We start from the raw sequence: 13381 nt of genomic DNA on the forward strand, positions 1-13381 counted from the left end.
CCGTAAAGTATATTGCGTAAACGCGGACCCCCCCAAACTTTGCGTAATTGCCTTATTTGAACCAAAATCACCACATATATGATATTTTGGGGGTTCCGTCATTAATTTTATGGTAGATTGAAAGGCTGCATTACAAAGTACACCTGTTCCTGAAAAAAACAAAGCCCTCATATGTCCCTGTAGATGGAAAAATAAAAGTTATAGCTCTTAGAAGGCAAAGGAGTAAAAAAACGAAAATGCAAAAATGTAAGTTAATTGTCACAGTCTTTAAGGTCATTTTGTGAGTCCATTTGTGTTTATTGTAATTTCACTTAGTAACTTTTAGTACTGTCTCTTTAATTCTGAGACAGCCCTTTGTCACGTGCTTTAACTGGGCTGGGTGTATACAGCTCTGTAATCTCCAGCTTGCAGATTGCTGTTACAAGCTTCCTGGCCTAAAGCCTCCTCTCTCAGGTACAGCTCCAGATTCCGCTTCCCCATTCATAGGAGGGAGACGTTAAAGGAGAATCAGATACCTACCAGGATTACATTAAAGGACTGTAAGTAATTGCTGAATGGACTATTTAAAGGGGCTTTCTTGTAAATAAATGTGAATCATTGAGGAAAAGTTATGGAACCATTTATATACAGAGAAACCTTGAACTACATCCTGATACTGTACTGGGTAGGATGCCTCTCATTTTAACCCTCTGCTACCTGATCAACCCTGCCGATGATCAGAAGCCTTCCGGCTCTTCCCTGGAGCCCGTCCGCATCACTGCTGCTTCCATCTGACGCCTGAATTAACCCTTTCACTGATTACTGCTCAAGGCAGAGGGAACTATTACTAACAGTTACTAGTTGTGTGTGGAAGGAGAAGAAACTGGTGAACCCCCTTTTTTACTGATACAGTCTTCTTTATAGATACAGAACACCTTACCTACCTTATTTTTGGGTTACGGAACAAATCGTTTGCTTTTCAGTTATTTCTTATGAGAAAATTTGCTTTGGTATACGAGTGATTTGGATTACAAGCACATTCTTGGAACAAATTATGCTGGTAATCCAAAGTATAGCTGTACTTTGTATTTTAGTTCCTTAGATTTTGTCTTGTTGTCAATGAAGGGAGTGACGAGCTGATACATTATAGCAGAGAGACCTGCTGCTATGTTTAACTCACATTACTTTGGCTTGATGGTGTTTTGACAAATTTTCAGCAGTGAGAAGTATTAGGGGTCTGAGTTTTCGGCGTCTGGATGTGAGCAGAGATTGTTCCTATTGATTAATATCAAGCAGAGACTGAAGGGATGTTCATCACTACATTACAGGCAGTTGCATCATGTCCTTTTACTGCAATGGATATCTCAAAGTCCGGATATATAATCCCTATGTATAGTAAGGGGCTTCTCTAACTTAGCAACTGAGCTGTAAGCTAGATTTTTAATTATTACAAGTGCAATGCTTATGTAATAAATTCAATTAGTCAAGACATATAATATGCCCAGGGGTTAACACACACTTTATATGTGACTAATGTGCTAGAAAAATGGGCAGGATAGCTATATGTTTACACAAAATGTATATGTAATAAAGCTAATAATTCTGGAGCATATTTTCACTATTTACAAAAGTACACTGAGAAACGGGCATTACCATTCTATTGGGCAATAGGGTATATCATATTTTTATATATGTTTTGCCTACCTTCATATTACTTAAAGAGGTGTTCCAGGTATACAGAAAACTTATTGCCTCCCCTTGCTCCCGCACCACTTTTGCTGCCACATTTTCTGGTGCTGACTGCATTCACTTTCTTCCAATGATGTCACACTTACATGCTCTGACCTAATGTCATTGGAAAATTGCCACTGCAGTTTTTAAGCCAAAGCAAAAAGTGGATCCAGCAAAAAGCAGACAAATAATTCCTTACTTTATACTGTATTTTCCATCCCCTAAAAAGTGTAACTTCAGAAATTAATAGTACAAGTGAATATAAGAAATCTGGAAAATACTTTATTAGGCAAAAGAGCTTCTTTCTGTACTCACAAGGCTTTTTTTCCTCATCCTCCCCTTACTTTATATCTGTTCATTGCTAGAGATGAGCGCATTACCAAGGGAAAGCTGTCTACAGCAGAGAGAAGCAGAGTGAAGATGGGTTTGTACTACCATGAAAGCCTATGGAGGGGGAGGGGCCAAGGGGATGAGTGATAAGAGAAACAGATCACTGATCTCAGGGAGACCAGCCAAAGATAACAATGCCAGCAGTATTTTCTTTGGCTGGTCTCCCTGAGATCAGTGATCTGTTTCTCTTATGGCTCTACTAGGCATTGCTCCCACCTAGCCAAAATCCTGCTCCACACTGATGAGGGACAACAACCCGAAACAGCTGTCTGCAGATGGATACCTGGCCTTGGCTTTTCCTTTGCCATTATATTGACTTATAGGGCCACTTAATGTGGTGGTTTTAATGGTTTCCCTACAGGAGCCACCCCATGGCTGGGTCCTTCCCCGAGGGATATCTGGCTAATCCTGCGTTTTGAGACTCTTAAATGAGGCTCCACAGGCTCTTTTTTTGCAAGGGGATTAGTGGGCAGGGAGAGATGAGAAAAAACCTGTGCAAATTACAGAATTTCTAGCCCGAGAAAACACTGGATTCACATGTTAAACTGCTCAGTGCTGGTCTGGAAACTTCTAAAGATTAGCTTCTGTGAGGTAGGATTACAGGATCCTGTTTTTAGTGTGTATAGGAGCCAGGGGCTAGTAAGAAACCACACTGCAACTGTTTACAGGGTGGTAACCAGGTGGAAAATTACATATGTTAAAATGGCCTGATATAGCCATGCCCCTGATATACATACACACCCCAACTTATCCTGAAAAGTCACCTGAAATGACACTTTAAATCCCCTCTAGGTTTTAGCTCAAATGCTGTCACAGCAGATGTGACAGCAGAAAAAGTTTTTTTTTTTTGTGGCAGTGGCTATTTAAACAACTGTTTTTGATTTAAAGGGGTAGTGCGGCGGTAAAGAATTATTCACAGACTAACACACATTACAAAGTTATACAACTTTGTAATGTATATTATGTCTGTGAATGGCCCCCTTCCCGTGTCCCACCACCCCTGCCCGTGTACCCGGAAGTGTCGTGCGCTATACTCATCTGTCACGTGCCGACACTCGTCTCCGATCTTCAGCGAGTGACGTCTTCTTCGGGAGGACGGCGAACAGCTCCGACTGTCCCGAATGCCGGCCGCCCTCTGCAGCGTCATCCGATGCTCAGCCGCAATTGGCTGAGCATAACTGTGCTCAGCCAATTGCGGCTGAGCACAGTTGTGACGCGGCGGAGGGGGGACGGGCGGCAGCGACTCGGCCGTCTGTCCGAAGATGACGTTTGGCACAAGATGGCGGACGGCCCTCGACACGGATCAGGTAATGTATAAGGCACCACACTTCCGGGTACACGGGTGGGGGTGGTGGGACACGGGGAACGGGGTGATTCACAGACATAACATACATTACAAAGTTGTATAACTTTGTAATGTGTGTTATTCTGTGAATAATTTTTTTATTAAAATGTCTGAAAATATACTAGTAGATTTGATTGTAAGTTGTCATTTTAAAGTGCATGTAAAATGAGCTAGAATGTTAAAACAGTTTATGGTTAATGTTATATTTATTTGTCTATGCAGAGAAATGCCAGAAAAAATGGCATATATTCAACAATTCATTTATTTATTTTTTCATAAATTCAGTTTTTTTGCTGTAATTCTGTAACAGGTAACAAATGTCCACAGAAGACCAAGAGGCACAAAGGGATGAGCTATTAGCCCTGGCTAGTATTTACTCTGAGGATGAATTTAAGAGGGCAGAGGGGAATTTCCCTGGAGGGGAATGTAATTTATGTCTAGAACTACCTTCAGATTTTGTAATATCTATAAAAAGTGAGTATGGAAAAAAATACATATATATACAGTATATCTCAAATGACATTGTTTAAATCATACCTGTCGCTAAAAATAGCTTTTGACTTCATCAGACATGTGACATACCTCATGGCAAGCCTCACAAACATAGATGACAATAGACAGGACCTATCCCATTAAGATCAATGTGATACATTACTGAGTGTACTCTGTGACCTGTCAAGAAGTAATCCCACAGGGAGCTGCTATTGTCTTCTCTATCTACTGGTGTCACGTTTCACTGTAATTCTGTACAGATCACTTTACAGCAGCCTCCTCTTATCACTAAAGACAGAACAGGAAGAACAGTTTCACACCTAGTGGGGACAATAAAAACTACAAGATTTCAGGATTAATTAATATAGATAGTATAAAAAAATAACAGAAAAAAACATCACGAAAAATAATTAAAAACTAACAAAAAATTTGGGGGGAAAAAAAAAAATTTCCAATGACACTTTCCATTAAAATGCAGCAGTTAATCGTTTTGGCAGGATTGAGTTTTGCTTTTGAATATTTCCTGAAAAAAAAAGGTAAATCTATTGGCGAATATAAACAAGGGCGGCATACAAGGCAATCTGTAAATCTGACATATACATTTGGGAGGTTGCAGGTTCAGAAATACAAACGAGTATCAGTTTGGATACTGTGACGAGTCAAAAGATAAGTGCAAAGTGTTGAGACTCATACAAGAAAAAATAAGGAATCTTAAGGATTTAATACATAAGCATGGTAGTAAGTGAAAAGTGGTATGGAGAGGTTAGGATAATCCATAAGCCATGTAATACTGTACATTTGGGATCATGAGGCAAACATGAAACGCTAAAAACATTTTTCGTGTTTTGTTTTTTTGTTCAAGGCAACAGTGCAACAAACTCCAGTGCAGACAACTTTGAGGCCACCGTGCTCTTTCTTCCACCAATTGTGCTAAACATTGAACTCCCCCCCGATTACCCATCTACTACACCCCCCAACTTCACACTAAGCTGCAAGTGGCTTTCAGCAGCACAGGTTAGTATACTGACAGGCTTCCTTAGAGAAACTGAGTATATTTATGGGTCACCTTCCTAAAAATAGTATTACCATGGGAGAATATACTTGTGAGACAGCAAGATATTCTCTGCATGAATCTGTCAATAAAAACTTCAGTGTGGTTGCATATACAGTACCAGATATATTCTCCGAAAATAACCATACATATCAGATATGCTTTGAGGCTTATTCATGAAGGGGTTAATCCCCTGTGAGAACACTTCTAGTTTGCTGATACCTATTTGCTGGCCTGCACAACTACAGCGATCACTCCACAGAGTATGTACAAGTCAGTCTGGGTGGGGGGACTGAACTGCTGCGCACTTGTGACCACCACCTCAAAAGACATCAGAGGATGACAAAACAAGTGAGTATATCCAGCAATATCCACAAAAAAGCTGAAAAATTTTAAATATTAAAAATGAAAAACAGTTATGTTTTGTGTGATGTAGCAGAGAAACAATGTAAAAGGGGTTATGCAGCAAAAATCTTTTTATTTCAAATTAACAAGTGTCAGAAGGTTATATAGATTTGTATTTTACTTCTATTTAAAAATCTCAAGTCTTCATACTTATTAGCTGCTGTATGTCATGCAGGAATTGTTGTTTTTTTTTTATTTCAGTACGACACACTGTTCTCTGCTGAGTTTTGGGCACATAAAAGGCAAAAGAAAGCAAAAACATTCTGAGATTTCACTCTTAAACTAGAGTGTTTTAACACACAAAAAAGTGAGAAAGTGAAACGTATGAAATAGTAATAAAGTTTGTTGTAACTTCTCTTGGTAGATCTTTGTTAAAGGGGTTATCCAGCGCTACAAAAACATGGCCACTTTCCCCCCTACTGTTGTCTCCAGTTTGGGTGGGGTTTTAAAACTCAGTTCCATTGAAGTAAATGGAGCTCAATTGCAAACCGCACCTGAACTGGAGACAACAGTGGGGGGGAAAGTGGCCATGTTTTTGTAGAGCAAAACATTTCCTTACATCCGCTAGGTATTCTTCTAGATATCACCCATACAATAATAATTATGAAATAGAGGGTTTGATGGCTGGTGTACAAAAACAAACTCCTCCAGCTGTAACAAAACGACAGTTTCTATCATGGCTGGACAACAAGAGACAAAGCTTTAAATGTTAAAGCACAATGGGAATTATAGTTTTGCAAAAGCAGGAGCCCGCTAATTTGATACTTGTGATTTAGAGCATCCCGATGACTCCCTACTTCCTAATATATTCGATGCTTTAATGGTATAGTATAGCCTGTGAAGAATTCTGAACTGGATCTGCTTGTGATCTTGCCCAGTGGAACATAACCCTATTCCTATGTACACATCTTCTTTTTTTTGGACCTATATCTATCTTAGTATAACAAAGTGTTCACACCATTAATCACTTTTTATGTAATGGGCAGCCGGTGTGGACTCCCGTTCTTGTAAACCAATCTGACTTTGAATCACGCTAGAGAACAAAGTGCCGTCTAGGTTTTTAAGGTTCTAAGGACCAGACAGTGCTAGTGCTTAGCACCAAGGGAACAGGTGGATAAGTCATCAGGCTGGGTTGTCAACGGCATAATTGGAACGATACCAGGGATGAGACAGAGGTGTTGCAAAACACAGGAGGAAGGTCAGGGAAAGGGGCTTAAGGCCCTATTCCACGGACCGATTAACGGCCGTATTCGGCCAAAATCGGCCATTACGGCCTATAATCGTCCCATGGAATAGAGGGCAACAATCAGCCGACATCGTTCATGTCAGCTGATCGTTGTGGCGCTTGTTTTTCAAACATGTTGTACCAATTGCACCTTCTTTAGAATACCCTAAGCATTTATTCTTTAACATACTTGCACTGTTTGCACTACTTATTCAGATTTTTTTTTTATATTTTTTTTTAGCTCACTTTGTTATGCCAACATTTAGATGACCTATGGGAGGAGAACAAGGGATCCGTTGTCTTGTTTTCATGGATTCAGTTTCTCAAGGAGGAGACACTTGATTACTTGAATATAAAATCTCCATATGAGATTGAAGTGTCTGGCAATGGTGTACAGGACTGGATGCAATCCCCTGAGAAGACCCTTACTGATGGGGTCTTATTGGAAAGGGGAGCACTGGACAGACGGGTCATACAGGATGTGCAGTCAGTGCCTGCCCTGATTAAATACATTCTGGACTTCAGTAGAGCTCAGCAGAAAAAGACTTTTGATCGAAAACCATTCTCATGCAATATCTGCTTAATGGAGAGGTTGGGCAGTGAGTGCACCCACTTTAAGCCTTGCCAACATGTGTACTGTAACACCTGTCTCAAAGATTATTATGAAGTCCAGATTAAGGACGGACAAGTCAGTTCCCTGAACTGCCCAGAACCAGAGTGCACATCTGTTGCAACACCTGCTCAGGTAAGTGAAAGCTTGTTGGATCTCATGTGTAAATAATTTGCATCTTAACCACTCAACAAACATTTGCTCATTCGTCGGCTGAACACTCTATTACACAGGGTATATTGGCCTTTGTTGGAACAAAATCACCTGGTAGATAACCTCCCACAACTAAACACTCACTCTGTTTAGATTGATCTCCCAGGTTGCATAAAATTCTAAAGCTTATATTTCAGTGCTGGAACAAAAAATTGAGGTAAGAATTATAATTCCTGAATCAGGGTAAGAAGCCCTATTGCACACTGTGCACACTGCCTTTACTTTTTTTTTTTTTTTTTAAGTCATCTTAAAAAAAAGTTGCTGACAGGTCCGCAATAACTGACTGCAGTGCTGTCCCATCTCAGTCAGTGATTGGTTGTGAGATGAGGTGGCTGGGGTCAGTGGGGGACATAGAGATGGTGCAGGGGGACACCGGGGAGTGTGGAGAAGTAAGTATAAGATGTTTATTATGTTTTATATAGGGGCAGCACTATATTAACATTTTTAAATGACAGATAAAAGTGCCCTTTTAATAGAGAAGGTAAACAGAAGGGGTCCAATACTAAACCTTGGGGTACCCCACTTATAACCGGGAACCATTTAGAATAGGAATCGTTGACCTTCACTCTCTGGTACAGTCCTTATGCCAGTTTTCATTACAGTTACAAACTAAACTATTTTAACCCATAGACCTTAATTTACCCATGAGACGTCCATGTGGGACTGTATCAAATGCCTTTACATAATCTTGGTACACTATATCCACAGCCACCCCACTATCCAGGCTTCTACTCACCTCTTCATAAAAACATATTAGGTTGGTTTAACAGCTTCTATCCTTAGTAAAACTCTGCTGGTTATCACTTATAATACTATTACCCACTACATATACCGGTATGTAGTCCCTTATAAGCCTCTTGAATAGTTTCCCCACAATGGATGTTAAGAGTACAGGTCTATAGTTACCTGGGGGAGACCTACAGCCCTTTATGCAGATTGTATTGAATATTAAAAGGCATTCTTCTGTTACTTTTAAAAATGGGAAAATACTGATAATGTAAATGTTAATGTTGACTTATAAGCCATATGTGTATACAGTTGTAACTTGTTCATGTCTACTTGCAGGTAAAGGATCTGGTAGGGGAGCAGCTTTTTAGCCGCTATGATGATCTCCTTTTGCAGTTAGGCCTGGATTCAATGGCTGATGTTGTTTACTGCCCACGTATAACCTGTCAGGCACCCGTAATTCAGGAGCCAGAGAGTACAATGGGCATGTGCTCTGTCTGTCAATATGCATTTTGTATCCTTTGCAAAATGACTTTCCATGGAATTGCTCCTTGCAAAGTACCTGAAGGTATGTTTAGTAGCTTCTGTCTATGTACAGACATGCACAAAGGTAAATGTGGTATTATTTTAGGCTACAGGTAGAGTGTCTTTTTATAGCGCTACTAATTGTCTTTAACTTAGGCTATGTTCACACACAGTAAAATTAAAGCCAATTTTTCAGCCATAAGGAGCTTCAAGCTCAATCTGGCCAGCTACCTCGGTGGTTAAGGGGTAGTAATACTGACTTGTCCCAGTATATTGATAACTTGATGTAGCCTGTTCTGCATTTAATCATTTTTAAGCATGATGTTATCAATATGCTCTTCATTTAGGCCATATTTAAACATGGCAGCATAAGTGTGGAAGAAAAATAAAAGGGAACAAGCTGTGGGCTGGCTGAAACCAGTAGTTCCATGACAGTTGTGTTGCTATCATGTTGGTTTCCATTTGGTTACCCCACATTCTGTGGACTGGTAAAGTGAAAGGGACACTGGAAGGTGTAGATGGTGGTATGTACCTACAAAGTTACATAATTAGTACATACGGTTCCCCTGGTGTTGTGATGCAATTATAAAGCCAGAAACTGGAGTGGTGAAAAAAGTCAAAAAGTAATTATATGGAAGGCAAAGTCTATTGGTTACAATGAAACATAAAGCTTAAGCAGGATGTCACCCTTTCGGAAGTAAGGTAAGATGGTGGGGTATCTGGAGCTCCAGAAATCCACAAATGTCTACAGAAAACTGCACCAGGCACACCAATAGCTCAGTCGCAAAGGAGAAAACCAGTGGAGAGAGGGAGGACAGTAGTGGTGGGTGCCTCTTCTCAGTCCTCAAGAAGTTGACAACTCCAGTTTACTCTGACATAAAATACGGACCAAACCCCATCCTTCCCATGCAACTTCAAATGAAATTTAGTTTGTTGCTATCAAAGGCAATGATATGCTCCGCCATAAAATTAGATTTTGTGCTTTTATGCACTTCTCTTGCATTTTTTGTAGTACTTATGTGTCTTGTTTTCCTGATCTCTCCCAGAAAAAAATGATGACTTAGATGAAGAGGATACAGATGATGATGAGGAGGAGGATGAAATGGAATATCTTGCAAGACAGGCTAATAAGATAAAGAATGTGTCGTGGATAAAGGAGAGCACCAAGCCCTGTCCTGGCTGTAGATCTCCCATTGAGGTAAAATATCAGACAGGTTGAGATAACTTTATACCTGGTACCTTGTATGTCAGCTTTTTATACCATAGGCTTTTGCATACATTGGTGGAGTTCACACTTTGAATTCTGAAAGAAGTATGACTTTCCAGTGGTTGATATCAATAAAGTAATACATATACTGGTAGATGAGAACAATTCAACCGGCACCAGCTGACTAATACATTTACTGGATTATGCCAGGATATAAGCTTAGGTTCTGAGCCTAAATCCTAACAGAGTCCACCAATTTTCTGCATTAAAGTGAATAAGGTATTTTATAACCTATTCAATTTAACTAAATCAGTATGAAATCATGAACAAGCTGCAGATTTTAAAGGGAACTGTACCTGATAGGAAAGTCATGCACATTCCATCATATTCATTTATTGTCGATCTGTTTTGCAGTTATAGGCTATGTTTACACAATGTAAAAGTACGGGTCACGGAATGGCCGGTCTCATAAGCCATGTGAACATGGCCATAGATTAAAAACCCAATATGTAAGTGAGCTGCTTTGGTGCATTGGGGCGTTTCCTGCCACTCAGTGCACTTGCCTGTCTGTTAGTACTATTTTCTTTGTAAAATTACTTAAAGGGGTTTTCTGGTCATTATTCATAATTTAACATTTATCTGGGGCTTGCAGGAAACATAACAAACATGTATACTTACCCCTTTATACTGCTGCAGGTTTCTAGCCTACCTGGCTTCTGCTGACATTTTGTGGGCTTGAAATGCCTGCTTGGCATAGCAGCATATTCTGTTTATGCTGAGTGGACATTTTCTGTCCACATGACACATCAGTGGAAGCTTTAAGAAAAACCAAATCATAAAAATGAAAATAAATTTAGGAGTCACAAGTGTTTGCATTCTGGCAGTTTTAGAAACATGATACTCCTTGGCCCATCACCTAATACAAAGTACAGTTCACCACAGTTTATCAATAAAAATCTCTACATGCCAAGTAAACTAAATCTGAAATGAGTCTCCTTGCTTGAAAAGTTGTGTCATAGATTTCCAGTAACTTAAGTATCTATTTTTTGCTAAATATATCTGATGGCTCAATAGGAGTCTAGAAGCTCCTATATACTGGTGCCTTTGAACTATGTCTGTCATATGTCCCAACACCAACTGAGAAGGAATTGTATATGAAGGTATATTTTTTTCTTTTACAGAAAAATGGTGGTTGTAACAAAATGTTCTGCTCGAGGTGCAGGACCCACTTTTGCTGGCTATGTTTGAAAATATTGTATAAAACAAAGCAAGAACCTGTACATAACGATTATTCTGGAGAATGTATCAGTAGGTATGTATTTAGCATGATCATTATGGCCGATAATTGCTTTGTGTAAAAAAAAAAGGGCAACAATCAGCCGACATGCACAAACACTAGCAATCCGGATAGCAATGATCTGCTGTTGCCGCACTGTGCGCCAGGGGCGGCGGCAGCAGACTGCCGCTACCTTCTATGGGCTGCTCAGACGATTCGGGGAACAAGGAGCAAGCGAGCACTGACCTGACAGGACGACACTCGATTGCTCCTGCTGATCGCCCCGTGTAATAGGGGCTTTAGACAAATCCATTGACAAATCCACAGAATCTGTAGAGACAAAGCATAACCAGGAAAACTGATGTCATAGGCCAGATGGATAACGAAGACACCCCCTTTGAGTCACTGGATGTAACTGCACACTAATCATTTATGTGGTTTGCAGAGCCTGTGTACCGTTACCTTTGAATGGGTCAGTATATGGGGGAAATACTGGTCTCTATTTAATGGGTTTTATTTAGTAATGGTATGGTGCTATTAGTCACTTTAAAATATGTGCTTCTTATACGCTGGTATAACTGGTAGCTGGTTTTGGTTTACAAAATTTGGTCACTAACAATGTGATGTGATAGATAATAATAATAATAATTTTTATTTATATAGCTCCGACAGATTCCGCAGCACTTTACAATTCTGGGGGGACATACATAGACAAAAAGCAGTCATTACAGGGATATACATATAATTATCCATATATGAGGAATGAGGACATGATGTTAATATGATATCAGTCTTGGTGGTGGTGGAGTGTCTGCAGAGTATGGGCTATGAACCAGTGTGTGGATCCTCCCTGCAGAAAAGGTAAGTCTGTAAGTATGTATGTGAGTATGTATTGTGTGGGGGTGTACTATATAGGTATAAGTATTTATGTATGTGCATTTGTTCATATTTGCTTCTGTCTGTATGTATTGTGCATTTTTTTATAACACTTTATTTAATTTTTTCAATATAAACATCAAAAACTTACATAGGGCGCACAGAGCAAAAGTTATAAGAACAAGTAAGGTACAAGATTGGCGTACAGCTCAAAGCACTCATATGTAGGGACATGTAGAAAATAGGGGGGACGGGAAGAGAAGGGGGGGGGGAGAGTTGTATTGTGCATATTGGTGGAGTATGTATGTACATATGTAATGTGCATTCATTTGTAATGTGTGTTCCTAAATTTTTTACCCATGTAATGTGCACATTGTGTATGTACATGTGTATAATCAATGTACAGACTGCAGGTTAGAAGTCGCTACCCTGATGTTATGTTCCCATAGAACACAGAACACTGGGGATAAAGGGAAATTTCTTACCTTCATCATCCGCGCCACTTTCTTGAAATCTTGACTTCATTCAATATGTAAATGAGGCGGTTTGATGCACTGAGGATGGGACTAACATCTTCAGTGCATCAGTTCAGCCTGCCCCCTCCTCCTATTAATGAATATTGTGCATGTTGGCTGGTTGATTTAAAACATGACCTATTACAGGAAACGATTATCTGCCGGAACAGCCTTCAATCGGCCAAGTATGGCCAATAATCTCTTAGTGTAATAGTACCCTTAGTTCCCTTTTGTAAACCAGTAATGTTTTAGACCTTGATGTTCAGAGCAAAATGAAACCTTTGTGCTCAGGCCGTGCTTTATGGTCACCCAAAAGCAGAATGCACTGCTTATCTGGGACCAGGCACTGCCGGGAAGGAAATGATGAGAATCGTGGCCAGAGCATGAGCACCAAGATTTCATTTGTTACCCGTTTAAAATACACAGATAACAGTTGTGGTTTTTTTTATATAATTATTATCTCATAGAAACATTGCCTTGTAATATGGCATATACCCTACAAGTTGTGCTGGAGTTAAGCCCTGTACTGCTCAACTTGTATCTGGAAAATGTAAATGATTTTCTGTGTTTTTTCATTTACAGATCAAGCACTATTTTTGGAGACGGAGAAGATTGAGTTGTGGCTTTGTGACTGGTTCTTGCAATAATATTTTACCATTCTGATGACCAGAAGATGCAGAATAACTCTCTAATAATCCCTTACCCTTACCTCGAATAATACATGACCCTTACCTTTAATAATACATGACCCTTACCTTTAATAATACATGAACCTTACCTTTATTAATCCCTGACCCTTACGCCATTTTCACATG

At 39.7% G+C, this 13381-nt stretch overlaps 1 protein-coding gene across 1 annotated transcript; it reads left to right on the top strand.

The window, feature by feature from the left end:
• Positions 1-402: 402 nt before the first annotated feature.
• Positions 403-13305, top strand: LOC138774159 (E3 ubiquitin-protein ligase RNF14-like). The gene is made up of 8 exons (XM_069954789.1): positions 403-539; positions 3756-3919; positions 4800-4951; positions 6860-7363; positions 8507-8735; positions 9739-9890; positions 11081-11211; positions 13149-13305. The coding sequence occupies exons 2-8, from the start codon at positions 3763-3765 to the stop codon at positions 13180-13182; spliced, it is 1359 nt and encodes a 452-aa protein (XP_069810890.1). The 5' UTR covers positions 403-539; positions 3756-3762; the 3' UTR covers positions 13183-13305.
• Positions 13306-13381: the final 76 nt, after the last annotated feature.

This window comes from Dendropsophus ebraccatus, chromosome 1 (genome assembly GCF_027789765.1).
Source record: "Dendropsophus ebraccatus isolate aDenEbr1 chromosome 1, aDenEbr1.pat, whole genome shotgun sequence".
NCBI classification, from domain to species: Eukaryota; Metazoa; Chordata; class Amphibia; order Anura; family Hylidae; genus Dendropsophus; species Dendropsophus ebraccatus.

Bases quoted from the DNA above. Each gene is read 5' to 3' on its own strand.
- LOC138774159 (XM_069954789.1), top strand. From the start codon at position 3,763: ATGTCCACAGAAGACCAAGAGGCACAAAGGGATGAGCTATTAGCCCTG. The intron at 4,952-6,859 runs GTTAGTATACTG...ATTTTTTTTTAG, and splicing joins AGTGGCTTTCAGCAGCACAG to CTCACTTTGTTATGCCAACA. The intron at 9,891-11,080 runs GTAAAATATCAG...TTTCTTTTACAG, and splicing joins GCTGTAGATCTCCCATTGAG to AAAAATGGTGGTTGTAACAA.